This window comes from Anolis sagrei, chromosome 4, assembly GCF_037176765.1.
Source record: "Anolis sagrei isolate rAnoSag1 chromosome 4, rAnoSag1.mat, whole genome shotgun sequence".
NCBI classification, from domain to species: Eukaryota; Metazoa; Chordata; class Lepidosauria; order Squamata; family Dactyloidae; genus Anolis; species Anolis sagrei.
Window position 1 is genome coordinate 186,351,317 of NC_090024.1, and position 19,929 is coordinate 186,371,245.

Sequence of the window (19,929 nt, forward strand, 5' to 3'; positions counted from 1 at the left end):
TTTTGCAACACTCCTCACACAATGCATTATAATATAATAATGGCCAAGTGTTGCTTGGGTTAGTTATGTTTGTTACCCTGCTAGCAGCAGGGTAAGTGCCAGCAGAACAAGAAAATACTTAGACTTCTTTAGCTAGTGTAATGCTTGGTAAAGTGGAAGGCAGATCAAACTTACTAAAGACCACACTATTGATAGATTGAGTCAGTACAGAAGCCATAGCCTTGAATTTATGAGACGTGGGAAGGGTAATTGATTACTGGTCTCTTGGACTTCTGGTCTCTTGGATTTGTAATGTTTCTGCAGATAAAAGACCACCTGATGTAAATAACAATTACACACACACACACACACACACACACACACATATATATATACACACATATATATATATATTGCCTGCAGTGCAAATTAAGCTCAATGTTCCTTTAAATGGTCTGTACTTGAACTGTTTGTATTCTACCTGCATCATAAAGTCCCAACTAGTTCCCTTAATATGTATTGTTGAAGGCTTTCATGGCCAGAATCACTGGGTTGTCGTAGGTTTTTTCAGGCTGTATGGCCATGTTCTAGAGGCATTCTCTCCTGACGTTTCGCCTGCATCTATGGCAAGCATCCTCAGAGGTAGTGACTACCTCTGAGGATGCTTGCCATAGATGTAGGCAAAACATCAGGAGAGAATGCCTCTAGACCACGGCCATACAGCCCGAAAAAACCTACAACAACCCAGTTCCCTTCATAATTTGGATCATGGTTTTGTCCCAGTCAAAAACTGTTATGCCATCCTGTGGCTTCATTTATTCCTCAGCTATGGCATCAAACATTATCTGCATTTTTTTGCCCAGTTCATAATTTTCTTAGGAAAATTGACAAAACGATATCACTATTTGTATCTACATGACATTACATCATTACTAAAAGCTCATATATCTTTGTACTTCCATATTAGCATTCACATTCCATAATCATCAGTTGGGGGGGGTACATATTTGTTGTTGTTCATTCGTTCAGTCGCCTCCGACTCTTCGTGACCTCATGGACCAGCCCACGCCAGAGCTCCCTGTCGGCCGTCACCACCCCCAGCTCCTTCAAGGTCAGTCCAGTCACTTGAAGGATGCCATCCATCCATCTTGCCCTTGGTCGGCCCCTCTTCCTTTTGCCTTCCACTTTCCCCAGCATAATTGTCTTCTCTAGGCTTTCCTGTCTCCTCATGATGTGGCCAAAGTACTTCAACTTTATCTCTAGTATCCTTCCCTCCAATGAGCATTCGGGCTTTATTTCCTGGAGGATGGACTGGTTGGATCTTCTCGCAGTCCAAGGTACTCTCAGAACTTTCCTCCAACACCACAGCTCAAAAGCATCGATCTTCCTTCGCTCAGCCTTCCCTAAGGTCCAGCTCTCACATCCGTAGGTTACTACAGGGAATACCATGGCTTTGACTAGGCGGATCTTTGTTGCCAGCCTGATGTCTCTACTCTTTACTATTTTATCGAGACTGGACATTGCTCTCCTCCCAAGAAGTAAGCGTCTTCTGATTTCCTGGCTACAGTCTGCATCTGCAGTAATCTTTGCGCCTAGAAATACAAAGTCTGTCACGGCCTCCACATTTTCTCCCTCTATTTTCCAGTTGTCAATCATTCTTGTTGCCATAATCTTGGTTTTTTTGATGTTTAGCTGCAACCCGGCTTTTGCACTTTCTTCTTTCACCTTGATTAGAAGGCTCCTCAGCTCCTCCTCGCTTTCGGCCATCAGAGTGGTGTCATCTGCATATCTGAGGTTGTTAATGTTTCTTCCAGCAATTTTCACCCCAGCCTTGCATTCATCAAGCCCCACACATCGCATGATGTGTTCTGCATACAAGTTAATATGTTTGGGTGAGAGTATGCAGCCTTGCCGTACGCCTTTCCCAATCTTGAACCAGTCTGTTGTTCCGTGATCAGTTCTGACTGTTGCTACTTGGTCCTTGTACAGATTCCTCAGGAGAGAGACAAGGTGGCTTTGTATGCCCATCCCACCAAGAACTTGCCACAATTTATTATGATCCACACAGTCAAAGGCTTTAGAATAGTCAATGAAGCAGAAGTAGATGTTTTTTCTGAAACTCCCTGCCTTTCTCCATTATCCAGCGGATATTGGCAATCTGGTCTCTGGTTCCTCTGCCTTTTCTAAACCCAGCTTGAACATCTGGCAACTCTCGCTCCATGTATTGCTGGAGTCTTCCTTGCAGGATCTTGAGCATTACCTTACTGGCATGAGAAATAAGGGCCACTGTACGGAAGTTTGAGCAGTCTTTCGCATTTTACTTTTTTGGTATGGGGATATAAGTTGGTACATATTGGTATGGGGATATAAGTTGGTACATATTACTATACTCAAATCTTCAGCCTGGGTTTGATTTGTAGCTCTAGGTTACTATAGTTCAAAACCCACCTGCTAGTTGGGTGTATTTTCATTATTTGTTTTTGTTCTTATCTCCTGCCTGGTACTCCTGGTATTTATTTATACACTCCCTGACTTGTTAAAGAAGACACGATCCAGAACTACAAGAGTCATCTAAGAGGATTACCAGAGGAAAATAGCAGAAGCTCATTGCTATAGCCTTTTAAAAGGAAATTTAATATCTGTTCTTATGTGGTCCTTGGTGTTTAAACCCATCAGTTACCATTCTGATACAACTGTGAGCATTTCAAGCTAATGTAATGCACAAAAATGACATGTTGAGCCTGTTTGCTTATGTATGGAGGTCCACGCAATGTCAGCATTGATCCTGGAAAATCTTGCTTAAGGTAGCCTATAGGTCTCCAAAACTCTTTCTTAACACTACAAAACCCAGACAAAAGTTCTGTTAAGTTAATCTATATAAATAAAAATGCAATGTTCATTTGTGGGATTAACATACCTCAAAAACACTGGGTGAATTGACACCAAATTTGGACACAATACACCTATCAGGCCAATAAGTGACCATCACTCATAAAAACACTTGAAAACACAGTGGAAGAGACACATATATATATATACACACACACGCGCGCGCACACACACACACACACAGAAACACACATATATACACATATACACAAATATACACACATACATATATACACACACGAAACACATACACAGACTGGGCCACAGCAACACGTGGCAGGGGATGGCTAGTTATTAAATAAATGTTCCCAGTTATTAATAATAGAAAGTCGCCATGGTGTAGTGGTTTGAGTGTTGGACAAAGATACTAGAGGCCATAGTTTGAATCCCCACTGGGTGAATTTGGAAGGTCATACTCTTAAAAAGTAAAATGTGAGATGATGATACAGCATAGCTATATATGGCTCTGGAAGATCTTGTAGTTAATTCTTCATTGCTTCGGCCAGTCTGATGTGTCAAGAAACAATAAATAAATGTATAATTAATTAATTTTAGGGACTAAGTTGCCCCTTCCCAAGTTGTGCATCTTGACACAGATCCCAGCCTGTTTGTCTTATATAGATTTATGTTTGTTAGGAAATGCCTTCAAGCACAACTCTCAATACAATCCTATTACAGATATATTTAAGGAGGTTGTTACTGCCTTATCATCTGAGGCTGAGAGCACGACTTTTCCAAAATCACCAAGTGGGCTTTCATGGCTGCATAGAGATTTGACCCTTTCTCTTCAAATATCCTAGTCAAACACTCAAAGGAATTTGAAATGTCATCCTCAAGTGTCCTGCTTAAACACTCAAAAGGATTTGAACCTTATATCTAAATGTCCTACTAATCAAATACTCAAAGTGATTGAACCTTCATCTCCACGTGTCAGTCAAAGATTCAAATCACTACACCAAGCTGACACTCTGTGTTATATGCAAAATGCATGCAAATGCACACAGTAATGTGCCATGCATGAAGTCATGGTGGTAGTGATGGTTGTTGTTGTTGTTGTTGTTGTTGTTGTTGTTGTTGTTGTTGTTGTTGTATGACTTCAAGTAATTTCTGACTAATGGTGACCCTAGAGCAAACCTATCATGGAGTTTTATTGGAAATGTTTGTTTTCCAAGGGATTTTGCACACACACACACACATACAAAGAGGGAAGGGATTATATAGTATACAACTACAAGGCAATTGGAAAACAAATTATCCAAATCACCAAAAAATCCCTATTATAATACAAAGCAGGCTAGCCTATAAATGCAATCAAAATATACAAGATTACCAAATAATATCAAACTAGAATTCCAAGAGCTTTTGAAAACAAAAACATATTCAAGGGAGGTTTAACAATAACAAAAGAAATATGTTCAGGGAGATAATCCCAAGGAGCCCCCGGTGGCGCAGTGGGTTAAACCCCTATGCCGGCAGGACCGAAGACCGACAGGTCGCAGGTTCGAATCCGGGGAGAGGCGGATGAGCTCTCTCTATCAGCTCCAGCTCCTCATGCGGGGACATGAGAGAAGCCTCCCACAAGGATGATAAAAACATCAAATCATCCAGGCGTCCCCTGGGCAATGTCCTTGCAGACGGCCAATTCTCTCACACCAATTCTCTCAAGTCGCTCCTGACACAACAAAAAAAATAATAATCCCAAGAGTAAGAGATAGAGTGAGAAAGGACGAAGCCAAGTCAAGTGTGAGAAGTCAAGAATCCCTAGAATATAGATATCAAGAGGCTGGTAAAAAGAAATAAGGTCTGAAAGATATTGGGATCTAGGTTGCGTGAGACTTTGAGCATTAAAACAAGAAGCTAGAATCCTAGAAGGCATGGGTGATCAATGAAGAAATATCCAAAGTGGAGGTAACATGATCATAATGAGGGGTCAAAAAGAGTATAATATTGAAAGGAAGGAAGTATAAAGGAGAGATAATATGAAAAGACAAAAAATAAGATTGCAACAATCAAGATGCAAATCTAAGGGTGTGTCTACACTGTACAATTAATGCAGTTTGACACTACTTTAACTGCCGTGGCTTAATGCTATGGAATCATTAAGTGCAGCATTTTCCCAAATGAAGCACATAGTGTTTGAGAACTGGGATATCCATAGGGATACCAAGGTACTTGTTTATAAAGCTATAGTCCTCCCAACCCTGCTATATGTCTGCAAAACATGGACTATCTACAGATGTCACATGCAACTTGTGGAACGTTTCCATCAGCATTGCCTCTGAAAAATCCTGCAAATTTCTTGGGAAGACAGGCGGACAAATGTCAGCATGCTGGAAGAAGCAAAGACCACCAGCACTGAAGTGATGGTCCTCCGCCATCAACTCCGCTGGACTGGCCACGTTGTCTGAATGCCCGATCACCGTCTCCCAAAGCAGTTGCTCTACTCCAAACTCAAGAATGGAAAATGGAATGCTAGAGGACATTAAAAGAGATTTCAAGATGGGCTCAAAGCCAACCTTAAAAACTCTGGCATAGACACCGAGAACTGGAAAGCCCTGGTCCTTGAGCACTCTAGCTGGAGGTCAGCTGTGATCAGCAGTGCTGTAGAATTTGGAAAGGCACGAATGGAGGGCGAAAGAGGAATGTGCCAAGAGGAAGGTGCATCAAGCCAACCCCAACCAGGACCGACTTCCACCTGGAAACCGATGCCCCCACTGCAGGAGAACATGCAGGTCAAGAATAGGGGTCTACAGTCGCCTACGAACCCACTGCCAAGACAACCCACTGCACTTGGGGGATAATCTTACTTGGACAACGAGGGATCACCTAGGTATTTACTTCATTTCTAGCCTGCCTTTCTCAACCTGAGAGGGGATTCAAGGCGGCTTACAAATCTGGCAAAAATTCAATGTTGCACAGGTAAAAAATAAAACACATCTTATAAAAATATAAACAATCTACACATATATGCAATTAAAATTCATAACAATCTATCAAAACAGTTTTAAAACCACATATAAAATGCCGAGTCAAGATCTCATGTCCAAATTGTTTTCCAAAAACCATAGTCCACCATGGAATTTGTAGTTTTGTGAGGCACCAGCACTCTTTGGCAGAGAAGGCTAACGACCTTGTAAAACTACAAGTTCCATGATACCATAGCATGAATTATTGCTGTTAAAATGGTGTCAAACTGCATTAATTCTATAGTGTAGTTGTTCCTGCTTAAGATATATTTTATCATCTCAGACAAGTATTTCTAAGGATATTTTATAAAATGCAAAAACTAAAATTCAAAATCAAAGATGTTTTGGAACATTTCTGGTAATTTTTCAACTAAGGTGCTCAAAGTTGTTGGTATCAATCTTCATAATACATTTTATCAAACCTCCTTGCCACTAAGTTACTGAAGGACAATGCGTAATAAACAGACACAATATGTGATTTTTCAAACCCTGTCCATTTAGTTTCATTCAGAATTTTCAAAGGAAGACATGCAATCTATGCTGCGTTCTCTTTTTAAAAGCTAGCTTATTGAGACCTGGAACCAAGGAAGTAGGAAGAGAATGGTTAAATGAATCAGGGCTCACAACTGCTCCCAGTGGCTGCCTTACACAGAAAGGTGAGTCCTTTGAAAGCACCTGGGGGGAGGAGTGTCTTCATAATGTGCAACCTGATGCTTCCTTCCTGGTGTGATGTGTGGGCAGAGGGAGGAGGGATGTGTGTCACTGAACACAAGGCAGCTGGAGAGGAAACCAACAACTACTGACTTTCCTAGGGAAAACTGAGTTGCGGGGGAGTGGATTGAGTCCTGATTCCTTCTGGAGCCCTGGGTGCTGGAGAGGTCAACTCCAGACACACCAGAACATGAGCTTCTCCAGGAGAAGGGGCTTCTACAAGCAGGAAGTAAACAAGATCGTCTGGGAACTTCCTAGGCGATACACTTCCATTGTCTCTGTGGGATCTGGAGCTTATGGATCGGTCTGGTGAGTGACTTCATGTATCTCAGGTTGCCAAATTGGGTGGCACATAAAGACAGGTACACGATACTGCAAGCCTGAATTCTTGGGAAGAGTTATTGGGGATTTCTCTCTTACCTTTAAGGGAAAAGGTTGGTGTTTTGACAAAGACATTTCATTTCCTCCTGGCTTTGGCCTGCAGTGTCTAAGTATCAACCCGTCTGCTGTACTGAGCTTTCCAGGACTGAAATCAATTTCTCTTGGCGCACTTCTTATGAGGTCAAGTTTCAGTGCCTAGATTTGTAAACAGTGAAGCATGGGCCTGGGTTGTTTGTTTCTAGAGAAGAGAAAAACATTTTGGGTATTGTTGATATTGGAGGGCTGGCCCTATTATTATGCAGACTAAGGTGGCTGCTTCAGGTAGTAATTACTGCATTATGATAGCAAAGCAAATTGACATTTATTTACTTTATTTTTATATTTTTGTTGCCAAGAATGGGGTAGGGGCATTGTTAGATTTTCTACCACATGTTCTGAAATCATTTGTATGTCTCTTATCTTGAACCGATGTAGGAGTGTCATTTTGCTATTTTGGCACATCTATTTTGACCCATAACTGTGAAGTGTTTCTGAATCAGCTCAGTGGTGGCCAAACTACACTCTTGGCTGATTTAGGGTAATGCCAGGCAGGGCCACTTTAATTCAGCCTTGACCTGCATTAACAAAAGTTGCAGGATGGTCTGAATCCTGGCCTGGAATTTGGAATAATCCGTGACTTTTGACCCATATAAATCATGTTTCCCAGACTCAGGTTACCTGGGGACATGGGATAGCACTTACCATCCCCTTCCATTCTCCATCTGGTGGAAGTCTTTGGGCATAATATGATGATGGGGCATTTGGGGAAAGGAGGGGAGACAGGAGGGAGCAATTCCTCCTTTCCTCCCTCTCTTGTCACCCCAGCTAATTGCTGTGACAGGGAGAACATCAGGAGATGGTAAGAAGGGTCATCCAGCAGCACAAGACTGAGTTTGCCGCCACAGGGTGGTTGAGGCACCCTCCCACTCCCACAGCAGCTGGTGGTGGTGGTGGTGATGGTGTGGCTGTGTAAAGGGCCGAATTGATGTACACCAACCAGATCTGCTGGGGATAGCTGGTCTGTGTAGATCTGCCCTCAGGCTCAGGCATAAAAAGTCTTGGAATGGCTTTCTGCTGATGACAGATATGTAAGCAGACAGCATATATTCCAGTGAGGAGAAACAGCTTTCCCAGTGGTTCAGTTTAAGAAAGATTCCAAGAAACTGGAATGTTTATTATTTCAGGATGTTTTCACACATTACCAAGGAACTCCAGCAGGATGAGGCTGGCAACTTTGAATCATAAAGATAGACTCACCCACTCCAATTATATCTTGTGTGAGAGTTGATACAACAGATGTTTGACACATAAACTTACAAACTTAAAAGAAAAATATAATAATACGTATATCTGAAAGCTTTGAAATCATAAAATATCCCCAAAAAAGTACATACTTAGAGATGTGGATGCAACTCCTAAGCCACAGCAAATCTTTAACTAATGTGTGAAATAGCCCTATGACATTCCACTGGCCTGAATGCATAAAACTGTACAATCAGCTCTCTTCATTTGCAAGTTTGATTTTTGTGGATTTGATTATTCATTGATGAAAATGTTATCTCTATAAATCTCAAGGTCTTCTCATGTGACACTATGGACAGTTTCTGCAGCAAGTTGACCATATGGTTACTATGGAGGACCTAGAGGTTCTTAGAGAGAACACCTGTCTAGGATTCTTTAGATCCACTTGTCTAATTCTATGGTCCACCTCTAGCAGAAGTTGACTATAAAGTCATGCTGGAGGACCTAATATTTCCTAGAAAAGTTCCCTCAGGCTAAAAAAAAGCTTTATTTTTTTAATGATTTTTTTTCAAGTGTTCTGTAGCAATCTTTAGGTCTTCCGGTATGATTCAATTTCAAGAGGATGTTCAGTAGAAGACACAGACTTGAGATTCCTCGAGAGATCATGTTATTCAAAGGTGTAAATCAGGGGTCCCCGAACTTTTTAAACAGAGGGCCAGGTCACAGTCCCTCAAACTGTTGAAGGGCCGGATTATAATTTGAAAAAAATATGGATGAATTCCTATGTAAACTGCACATATCTTATTCGAGGTGCAAAAAAACACTTAAAAACAATACAATAATTAAAATGAAGAACAATTTTAACAAATATAAACTTATTAGTATTTTAATGGGAATCGTGGGCCTGCTTTTGGCTGATGAGATAGGATTGTTGTTGTTGTTGTTGTTGTTGTTGTTGTTGTTGTTGTGTGCTTTCAAGTCATTGCAGACTTAGGTTGACCCTGAGTGAGGGCCGGGTAAATGACCTTGGGGAGCCGTATCGGGCCCTCGGGCCTTAGTTTGAGGACCCCTGGTGTAAATTATCAAATTGACAAAAGTTAACCCTGCAAATGTGGAGGGACAACTATACATACAAACACAATCTTAAACACAAATCCATTTTTAACAGTTTCACATAATTGTAATATATACAGATAGGAAAGTGGGATTGCCATTTATCAGGTAACCTCACTTTTGAACTGTGGTGCTGGAGAAAAATTCTGAGAGTGCCTTGGACCATGAGAAGATCCAACCAGTCCATACTTCAGGAAATAAAGCCCGACTGATCATTGGAGGGAAGGACAAAGATGAAGTATTTTGGCCACATAATGAGAAGACAGGAAAGCTTAGAGAAGGCAGTGATGCTGGGGAAAATAGAAGGAAAAAGGAAGAGGGGGCTGACCAAGGACAAGATGGATGGATGGTATCCTTGAAGTGGCTGGCTTGACTCTGAAGGAGCTGGGGGTGGTGATGGCTGACAAGAAGCTCTGGCGTGTGCTGGTCCATGAGGTCATGAAGAGTCGGAAGTGACTGAATGAATAAACAACAACAACAACAACATATATCAGGGCCCAATCTGAGTCTCCACTTTTCGTGTACCAACTCCATCCAGAGGACAAGGTACAAATCCTTCAGTTTTGATGGGCTGTGATCCAGGCAAGAGGAAAGAACTGTGGGCAAATCTCCAGCAGCAATTTTCTATAATTTGCAAGGTTTCACTGATTTGTTGCTGATTTGAGGGGCGGGATACTATGAATTTAGTTTTCCTGGATCATAGGTTTTGGCCTGGAAGCTTTAAGGTCTGGCAAAATCCTAAAGTGACAACCTTAGAAACAAGTGGTTTCACATACCAATCAATGTATTAAAAGTTTAAAATACTATAAATGAAATACTGTATAACTAATGTGTAAATTTAGCCCTATTTTTTCCCATATATCTAATTTTTAAATCTCATCGTTCTTAATTAGACTTGTATTTACTAATAATCTAATTGTATTTCAAAAAGCAGTGCTCGGAAAAAGGTTTCAATTTTTCATATGTCTCATTTGTACCTGTTTTGGGACTGAAAGGAAATTTCATTAACTTCCCATTTAAAGGGAAGTCTCATCTCCCCCATCCCATAGGTTCACTCTTGAGTTCAATTCAAAAGATAGCCAATCCATGTGACTTGGAGAGGTGGCATGCTGAATTAATTTTACTTTCCCCCTATATTGCTGTGTTTATTTATTTTTCCACCACCTCTGCTGGGGGAAAAAACCCAAACCTAAAATACCTGTCATTACTTAAATTTATATTTTATATTTGACATCAGGAGCAGCATGTTTACATTTCATGGCTGGAATGCCTTTAGTGTCCTGTTCATGCATATGTTCCCTTCATAAGATGGTATCTTACATATGCATAAAGTGCACGTGCATGCATACATTTTTATTTAATACAGATTTTCTGCATTCAATTTAAGATGTTAGCAAAGTGATGCCATTATACGTTGGGTTGTGCCATAGGTTGTACAATGCTGACATACAGTATCAGAGTTGTGTAACACAATCAATGGATAACTGCACATGCAGCGATTTATGCTCCACAACCTGAATGTAGTGTGTTGGCCCATGCCTCTAGAACAGAAAGAAAAATTACTCTGAAAATATTCAGAACCTTGCTGATGGAGCTATTTTACATCTTCTACAGCAATTTCCTAAAGCCATTTAGGAGGATTTCTGCCCATATAAGGGAGAGCAACAATTCGTGTTCTGCTGTATGCCAGACTGAGGATTATTCAGTGGTACAGTCTTATAACTATGCTTCTGTTGCTGTCTGCAGCCACTCTGAAGCTGAGCTCACACTCAGAGGTGGCTGGCTAAAGAGAATCCAAGCAAGATCACAAAAGCATTGTGGCCAAAGCTGATGAGGAGTGATCTCTCCAGAGATCTCCAGGCCTCTTGACTGCTTATATCACAAGGAGGAAATGGAGAAGAGATGGCCAGTTACTATTTTTTACTGTGGTGTGAAAGTAGCAGACCCCACTTCTAAAACATTAAAGTTAAAGTTCTAGACCACTTGCTTGAGAGTAAACTACCTTGAACTCAAGGTATATAACAATATAACATTGCCCCTTTGTATCCATGAATTTTGCACCCACAGATTAAACCATCCATTGCTTCAAATATATATATTCACACACACACATATTCCAAAATCCTTGATTTTGCCACTTTATATAAGGGACACTATTTTGTTATGCTGTTGTATATAATGGGAATTGTGCATCCACAGATGTTGGTATCTCCAGGGGGCCCTGGACCCAAATCTCAGAGGATACCAATAACTAACCACAGTTTGTGAGAAGGGTCCAATTTAGTTAATTTGCACACACACATTTATAAATATTTATGTATGCAGATTTGATTATTTGTGGATTAGATTAGCACATTATCTCTAAGAATGCTTAGGGCCTGTACATGCAACTCTGTGGTCAACTTCTGCCCGACGTCATATCTGAAGACCTAGAGACAACACTTCACTAGGCATTTGTAAGTCCTCCAACATGATTTTATGGTCAACTTCCAGGAGATTGATACCAGTTTCATCTCTTTTGTTCCCTGCTATCCACCAGTTTTTCTATGGCGTTGGCTTCAACTTCATTGGGACCACTTATTTCTTCCCCACCCCCACCTTATTTCTTCATACAACCCCTTTCTTGCATAGATGGGTCTGGGCTTGGTCCTTTTGATACAAAGGCTTACTGTATATTATTTTGCTTCCATTGCAACTTCTCAATGGAACATGAGAAACTTCCCATGTTCCTGGTGTTGCCTCTTGCAACAGTTACACCTCACTTCTAGTGTGGAGCCCCACTGGAAGTGGGTCTACGTCATGTGATGGGATCTGGTGGGCTCCGTGTCTGAAGTGAGGTGAAACTGTCGTAGAACAGGCAATAAAGCCTGTGTGATGAGGTCATAAAGCTCTGGTTTCATTGGCTAAACTTTGTCCCTTGAAACACAAAATCTTGGAGCTGTCCAGAGTTAGGTTGCTTAGCTCTACCTTGTTCTTCTAGAGATCACATCTCACCTGCACCATGTCAGATGTCTCACCACTTTAGATATCCAACTACTATAAAACAATTGGCTCTGAATTGGGAAGAAGGGGGGACCACATCTTTTGAGTGCCCACAATGGAGCTATCTCTGAAAAAATTATCAGCTCTAGAATGCTCCAAATTAATCTACCAATACGAAACCTGTATGCATGAATAGAGGGGATTGCTGTGGACAGAAATCTTGTGTCTTTTATAACTGTGTGGAAGAGCAGATCACTGGAGGCTTAGCTCCATGACAATCTGAAGTATCACCCCAGTTGAGATCCAACTGCAATAAATTAAAACATGATGGCTCCTCCCCATATTTTTGTTGTTCACCTACTACTGAAACACATATCTACCAGAAAAGTTTGGAACATCAGAAGCAAATCAGTCAATGCTGGAACATAAGTGATAGATTAAACAAATTGGTTTACTTTGTGTTGTGTTGGCTTCTAAGAGAAATATAACTAAGGGTTGACTCATACTGTCATGATTTCTGTATGCTGAGAGCAAGAGACATGTGACATCCTTTTTGAAGTATTAATCATGTATTGACTTGCTCTGAGCAATGCATAGTGTAATATTTGCAGCAACAGGATGGTCATAGGAAGATTCCTAGGACTGCATAGTCATGAAAACATTGAATGCATTATTACAGCTTGCTTAAAGGCATTCATTAATGCTGAACTCCATTTCAATGATAGGTGTGAATGTATGAATTTCACTCCACACATCACATAGTTGCTTGCAGCTCTGTCATAAGTTTAAAAGAAATAATTGAAGACTTAAAAAAATCAGTCTGCATATAATTGCTCATCTGTGGGTTTGTAGAACTGTTCATCTCAGAGTTGTTTGTATACATAGCTTAAGAATGTGATGTTATTTTCGTATTCTTCTTATTGTATTATACAAATACATTGTTGATGATGACAATGATGATGTAATCATCATCATCATCATCATTGTCATCATCATCATCATATTTGCATACTGCCTTGAGGGGACCTTAAAGTCCTAAATGGTTTACAGAGCTGTCAATAAGTTAAAATGGGCAATAAAAAACAAAGCAAGTAATATTTGTAATATATTTTACTGCTAATTTTCACCATTGTCTTGCTCTAATCTTTTTTTTGAGACTTCTGCTCCACAGGGCCACTTTAAGGTGGGGATTTGAGCCCTAGTCTAGAGTCATAGTCCAATACTGTAACCGCTCTACTATGGAGGATGCCTTTTGTAGACAGTGCACAACTATTGTATCTAGACGTGGAGTTCTCATGCAGCATCACTACACAATGCACTTGCAGTTATATACTAACATTCAAAGAGAAATGTGCAGATAAAATTACAAGCATAGAATATGACAGAAGCCATTTATTTATTTACTATATTTATATACCGTCCCTCTCAGCCCTCAGGTGACTCGGAGTGGTTCACAGTTGGTACCAAGATGATAAAATACCATTAAAATATTAAAATATTATAAAACCATAGCAAAGTCAGTAACAAACATATATCATTAGCATCTCCTTGCAGAAAACATTGGCCAATCACATCGTCTAATCGTTCCATTTTCCTATGTCAGTTACACTGTACTTGCAAATGCTTGCTCACAAAGCCAAGTCTTGACTTTCCTCGGGAATGTTAGAAGGGAGGGGGGCGATCAGATATCCCTAGGGAGGGCATGCCATAGCCAAGGGGCCACCACTGAGAAGGCCCTGTTGTGCCATGCACAACAACTTCCAAAGTCCGCTTGTGCTACATTGCGACCCAATAAATGATGTAGTGAAGCAGAACATAACTCTTTTGGTAATCTATGCTGAACTGTGCCAGAATATGATCTTAGTCAGAATATCCCAAATGACTGAAATGTCTGAGATACAAATTTTAATTGGATATCAGATCTATGTCCGTTTACTATCTTCTGCAGAAAAGGTCCTATTTATCCTATATGGAATTGGAAAAAGCATTGATATTACATAGAAGTTAGTATCATCAAATTGTAAGATGAATGAGTGACCTCCTCTGAGGCCGAGAGGGCATGACTTGCCCAAAGTCACTCAGCCTTGGAACCCCATTGAGTGACCTTGAGTGTCAAACTCTCTTACTCTCAGAGGAACCCAAAAGCAATCCCCTCTGAACATATCTTCCCAAGAAAATACTCTGATAGGGTTGTCTTGGTAGTTGAATGATTTGTGAAAGATTTGACTAATGTATTTTGCACTGCTCTGTATTATGGATTGCAGCTTCGGCCCCATTGTTGCAATTCTTCAACTGGATGAAGTCCCATTAAATTTCCATACAAATCAGTACTGTACACATTACCCTATATTTATAACCTAGGGTCCTTACACATAATATGTTAACAAATGGATTTCCCATGGATATGCATCATAAGAAATTATGGTTGTGGTTGTTGTTGTGTACTTTGAACTTATGGTGACCCTAAAGCAAATCTAGTTTCCTTTGTTTTCCTCTGAGTGTGAGAAAATGTGACACCAAGAAAACATCATGATAGGTTTGTTTTAGCATTGTCATTAGTCAGCAATGACTTGAAGGCACACAACAACAAGAACAACAGCAAGAACAAAGACATCTTCCTATGAGATTAGATGAGATCGAAAGAAGAAAATGAAGATGTCCTCCTTAGTGGAGGAAGCAGATGTCGTTTCTTAAGATGGAAAGAGATACTTTCAGGAAGAATATAAGTGACATCATAGTTCACTGCAGTAGCCTGAGAGAAACCTAAGGAATTGTTGAACCTGGCTGAAAGATCAAACAGTAGCCATCAGACCTTTTCATGCCAGTCACAAAAGTAGGATCAATTGAATGCCAGAGTTCTGAACATCCACTTATCAGAACAAACAATGGATTTACTTCCCAGTAGAGATACCTGATATTCAACTGCACAAGAGCATGCCCCAGCTGAATTTGCTTTTGAATGTCCCTTCCTCTTCTCACAGTTCATCAATAGACAAGAAAACAGGGGAGAAAGTGGCTATCAAGAAGCTTTGCCGCCCATTTCAATCGGAGATCTTTGCTAAGCGAGCCTATCGAGAACTCACACTGCTGAAGCACATGCAACATGAGAATGTGAGTAATGACTTCCTTACAATTTGCTGTTGTTGCTGTTGTTATGTGCCTTCAGATGAACCCTATCTTATGGTGAGCCTTTGAGGGGGTTCTCTTGGCAAGATTTATTCAGAATATAAACACATAGAGAGGTAAAGGTAAAGGTTTCCTCTGACATTAAGTCTAGTCGTGTCCAAATCTGGGGGGTGGTGACATCATTTCTAAGCTGAAGAGCTGGCATTGTCCATAGACACCTCCAAGATCATGTGGCCAGCATGACTGCATGGAGCACTGTTCCCTTCCTGCAGAAACAGTACCTATTGAGCTACTCACATTTGCATGTTTTTAAACTGCTAGGTTGGCAGAAGCTGGGGCTAACAGTGGGAGCTCACCCAATCCCTGGATTTCAACTGCCAACCTTTCGGTCAGCAAGTTCAGCTTTAACACACTATGCCACCATGGGCCCAACATATAGATAAACCATCTGTAGGTTTCCATGGCTGAGTAGGAGATTTGAATCCTGATTTTTCAGAATCCTAGAATCCAATGCTCAGGTCACTACACCATACTGATACTTTTTCTAATATTTCAATTAGTCCATGGATTTGAAGTTTGTTTGGGTAGTGTCAAATATGAGTACCGTCATCTTATTTCTTGGAAAACCTTCAAGTAGTAATATGACTCAGCTTCTGGAGTTTCTGAGGGGCATTTTTATAGGGTGGGAAAGGACTGCACATTTTCTTCATAATCTTAAAAATATACATCCATCTCTTCCACAGGTCATTGGGTTACTTGATGTTTTCACATCAGCTACTTCCTTCGAAGGATTCCAGGATTTGTAAGTTTGCAATTTTGTCCCTTAAAACAATCTAAGTTTTTACTGCAGAGTTTATTTCTAAAGTGTATGTGTTCATTGTGATTGCATAATGTCAACACTTACATGCCAAACAGATGTTCTTTTTCATAGCAGCAGCATGTACAATGCCTGATGTATCCTGGCAGGTATGCGTAGATCTTTCATTAAAATTTCAAAGGCAAATGATCTGTGAAGAATTGAACATTGTGGGGAATCTTAGCTGTAATCTTTTAAAAAGGAGGTTGATAGGTCAAACTACACGAAACTCTAGAGAGATTACATCTTTCTTTCTTTTTTAAAGTATCCATGGGTTTAAAAACAGAAAAGCGTCCATGGTTTTTCAACTGGGACCACAGTCTTAAATTCAATTTGATAGTGACACTGCCCTTTGTACATAAATAAAATTCCACTCTTCCCTTTCAATTCTCAGAGCTACAGGAAAACCAGCTCTGGAAACTTCCATAATCCTCTGGGTCACTTCTGGGGGGGGGGGGGGGGGGGGAGGGGAGGGGGGAGAGAGCAAGGGGGCTGCAATGAGAAGAAAAGACTTGTCTTTCTCTATTTTTCCTGGATTCTATTGTTCTGCCAGCACTGGATTCTGCACATTTGGACATAAGGATATACTTCCTTTTCATGTTGTCCAGGTTTTTTTGGAATATTTTTATGTCCTAAGAGTTTTAAGGAGATTTGACATTAGGTCAATGCTGTGTGTGTTGATTTTTTGTGTGTGTCAGAAGTGACTTAAGAAACTGCCAGTTGCTTCTGGTGTGAGAGAATTGTCCGTCTGCAAGAACATTGCCCAGGGGACATCTGGATGTTTTACCATCATGTGATAGGCTTCTTTCATGCCCCCGGATGAGAAGCTAGAGCTGACAGTCAGGAGCAAAGGGATGCAATGATGGGGAGATATACCCAATTAAATGCACAATTTTAGAAGTTAGCCAGAAGAGATAAGGAACTATTTTAAAACAAGCAATGCATGTAAGTGGAAGAAGACAGCAGAATAGGAAGGACAAGAGACCTCTTCCAGAAAATTAGAAACATTGGAGGTAAATTTCATGCGAACTGCAGGGCTTGATGAACCCAAGGATGGAGTTCAAATTGCTGGAAGAAACATTAGCAACCTTAGATATGCAGATGATACCTTTTTGATGGCTGAAAGTGAGGAGGAGCTGAGGAGTCTTATAACCAAAGTGAAAGAAGAATGTGCAAAAGCTGGGGTGCAGTTAAACATAAAAAACCAAGATTATGGCAACCATACTGATTGATAACTGGCAAACAGGGGGAGAAAATGTGGAGGCCATGACAGACTTTGTATTTCTAAGTACGAAGATTACTGCAGATACAGACTGCAACCAGGAAATCAGAAGACATTTACTTCTTGGAAGGAGAGCAATCTCAATAAAATAGTAGAGGCATCACAATGGCAATGAAGATCTGCATAGTTAAAGCAATGATATTCCCTGTAGTAACCTATGGATGCAAGAGCTGGACCATAAGGATGGCTTAGCAAAGGAAGATAGATGCTTTTGAACTGTGGTGTTTGAGGAAAATTCTGAGAGTGCCTTGGACCGCAAGAATAATTGAATGAATTGCTGAAAAGCATGTCAACACATGTAAATCCACAATGGTTCATTGAATCTCTAGTTGGGACTAGCAATTGGACTTAGACTAATTGTAGGATTCTTCTCAAATTATGAAAAGTGGTTCTACTTGAATAGAATTACAACTTTAACCATTTACTAGTACAGTGGCTCTTATCCTGTGGGTCCCCAGATGTTTTGGCCTTCAACTCCCAGAAATCCTAACAGCTGGTAAACTGGCTGGGATTTCTGGAAATTGTAGGCCCAAACACCTGGTGACCCACAGGTTGAGAACACTGGACTAGAGGACCAAAAAGTGTATTTTTGATGGGGTATCTTGCAAAAGAACACCAAAAATATAACCAAAAGGGAGCAAAAGCCAGATCATCACTGCACAGTGCAGTGGGATACATCCTGATCACAAAAAAACCCCATATCAAGTGGATTCTTCATAAAATAGAGATTTTTTATTTCAGTGAAAGTGTTGCTTATTCTCTTAATAAGCTACCAAGAATATGATGATATAAAACCCTACATCTTTGTCTAAGACTCAAGGGACTGTCTTGTCACCTTTCAGCTATTTGGTGATGCCTTACATGCGAACAGATTTACAGAAGATAATGGGACATCAGTTCAGTGAGGAAAAGATCCAGTACCTTATTTACCAGGTGTTGAAAGGTCTGAAGGTAAGTGACCTTCAGGAAATGGAAGAAATTTATTCTGCCAGATATTGCTGAAAAAATTGCTTTTTTTCTTTTTGTTTCCTTGCGAGGGCAACATATTTTAGTAGATTCTCCAAGAAGTAGGAGAACAGCTTGTACATTTCCATCTTTATCACACATAAGCTTATGTGTTTGCTTGTTAGTTTGAGTGCATAAATTGATAGCCTTCTTAGATACTTTCCATATGGGTTGGGTTACAACTCCCAGAGTCACAGCCAACATGTTTGATGGGCACCCAACAAATCTGGAGGGGATCAAGTTGGAGAAGATTCATTTAGTTATGCCTTTAGTAATTGAAATAAGCCAAAACAGAGAAGGGAGACTGTGTTGACTGTGTAACTTCCCTGAGTTCAAAACAGCTTGTCATTGCTGTACTTGCTGAAAAAACATTTTGAGCAGTAGCAGCTGGTAGCTGTAATATCAGGAGCCCTACCCCTAAAATAGGTTCAGCGTGTAGGATAGCTCCTTTAAAGTTTGGATTAAATCCCAGAATGACATGGAAGCCACCAGCTGCTCCTGCTTTGAAGAAGCCTAGCATATCTCTGGATTGTTTATTTCACTTTTTCTCTTGGCAGAATTATGCAAAATACTTCAGTTTTCTCAAAACTTCTGGCTGTAGGCAAGGTACTTCCCATGCAGGTTGTACGGGGGAAGCAAGAAATAGAAACATATTCTGTTATTCAGGAATTATCCAGGCAGATTATTAACTGTTGATGTGATCAGGGCAATATTTTTCTACTAAAATCAAATCCAGTTTTCTCCCCTTTCTTTCTTTTAATTGCAGTATATTCATTCTGCTGGAATCATTCACAGGGTATGTGCCACCTTTTCCTCAATGTAAAGTTATTTGTTTGATGCGTTCCACTCAGCTCACTGTTATAGGGTGAGCAATGTGAAGCATCCAGATGCTGTCGAACTACAGCTCCAGGTATTCCTCACCTTTGCTTGTGTTGGCTAGAGGTGCAGCAAATTGTCATCCAATCACATCTAGAGGGAGCCTATCATGCTGCACTGTTATAGTGCTATTATTGTGCTTCAAAAGTCATGGCAACATTTGGGTTTGGGGCTCATAGTTTAAGCAGTGTTCTAAATGTCTCAGACTATAACTCTCTTAAGCTCTACTTGCCATGGCCAGTTATTAGGGATTGTGGGAGATGTCATTAAAAAAATTGTAAAGTAAACCCTAACATGGAGTCTGGGGAACACCAGAATTCATTTCTACTCCAGAGGGTACTTATTTAATACTTACTTGCAAACTTATTTGATTCCAAAGACAAGAAAGAGATTGCAATAAATTTCAAGAAAAGTTATGTAGAATTAGCTGATGCTAAGAAGAGCTCTTTGATAATGGAGTAGACTGCTTCAGAGAGTGATGG

At 40.4% G+C, this 19,929-nt stretch overlaps 1 protein-coding gene across 1 annotated transcript in view; it reads left to right on the forward strand.

The window, feature by feature from the left end:
* Window positions 1-6,559: 6,559 nt before the first annotated feature.
* Window positions 6,560-19,929, forward strand: part of MAPK13 (mitogen-activated protein kinase 13) — a 30,863-nt gene continuing 17,493 nt past the window's right edge. The window contains exons 1-5 of the mRNA XM_060773181.2: window positions 6,560-6,854; window positions 15,284-15,413; window positions 16,172-16,230; window positions 18,409-18,517; window positions 19,338-19,367. Of these exons, the coding sequence (XP_060629164.1) occupies window positions 6,736-6,854; window positions 15,284-15,413; window positions 16,172-16,230; window positions 18,409-18,517; window positions 19,338-19,367 (447 nt within the window). The 5' untranslated portion in view covers window positions 6,560-6,735. The remainder of the gene's footprint in view (window positions 6,855-15,283; window positions 15,414-16,171; window positions 16,231-18,408; window positions 18,518-19,337; window positions 19,368-19,929) is intronic.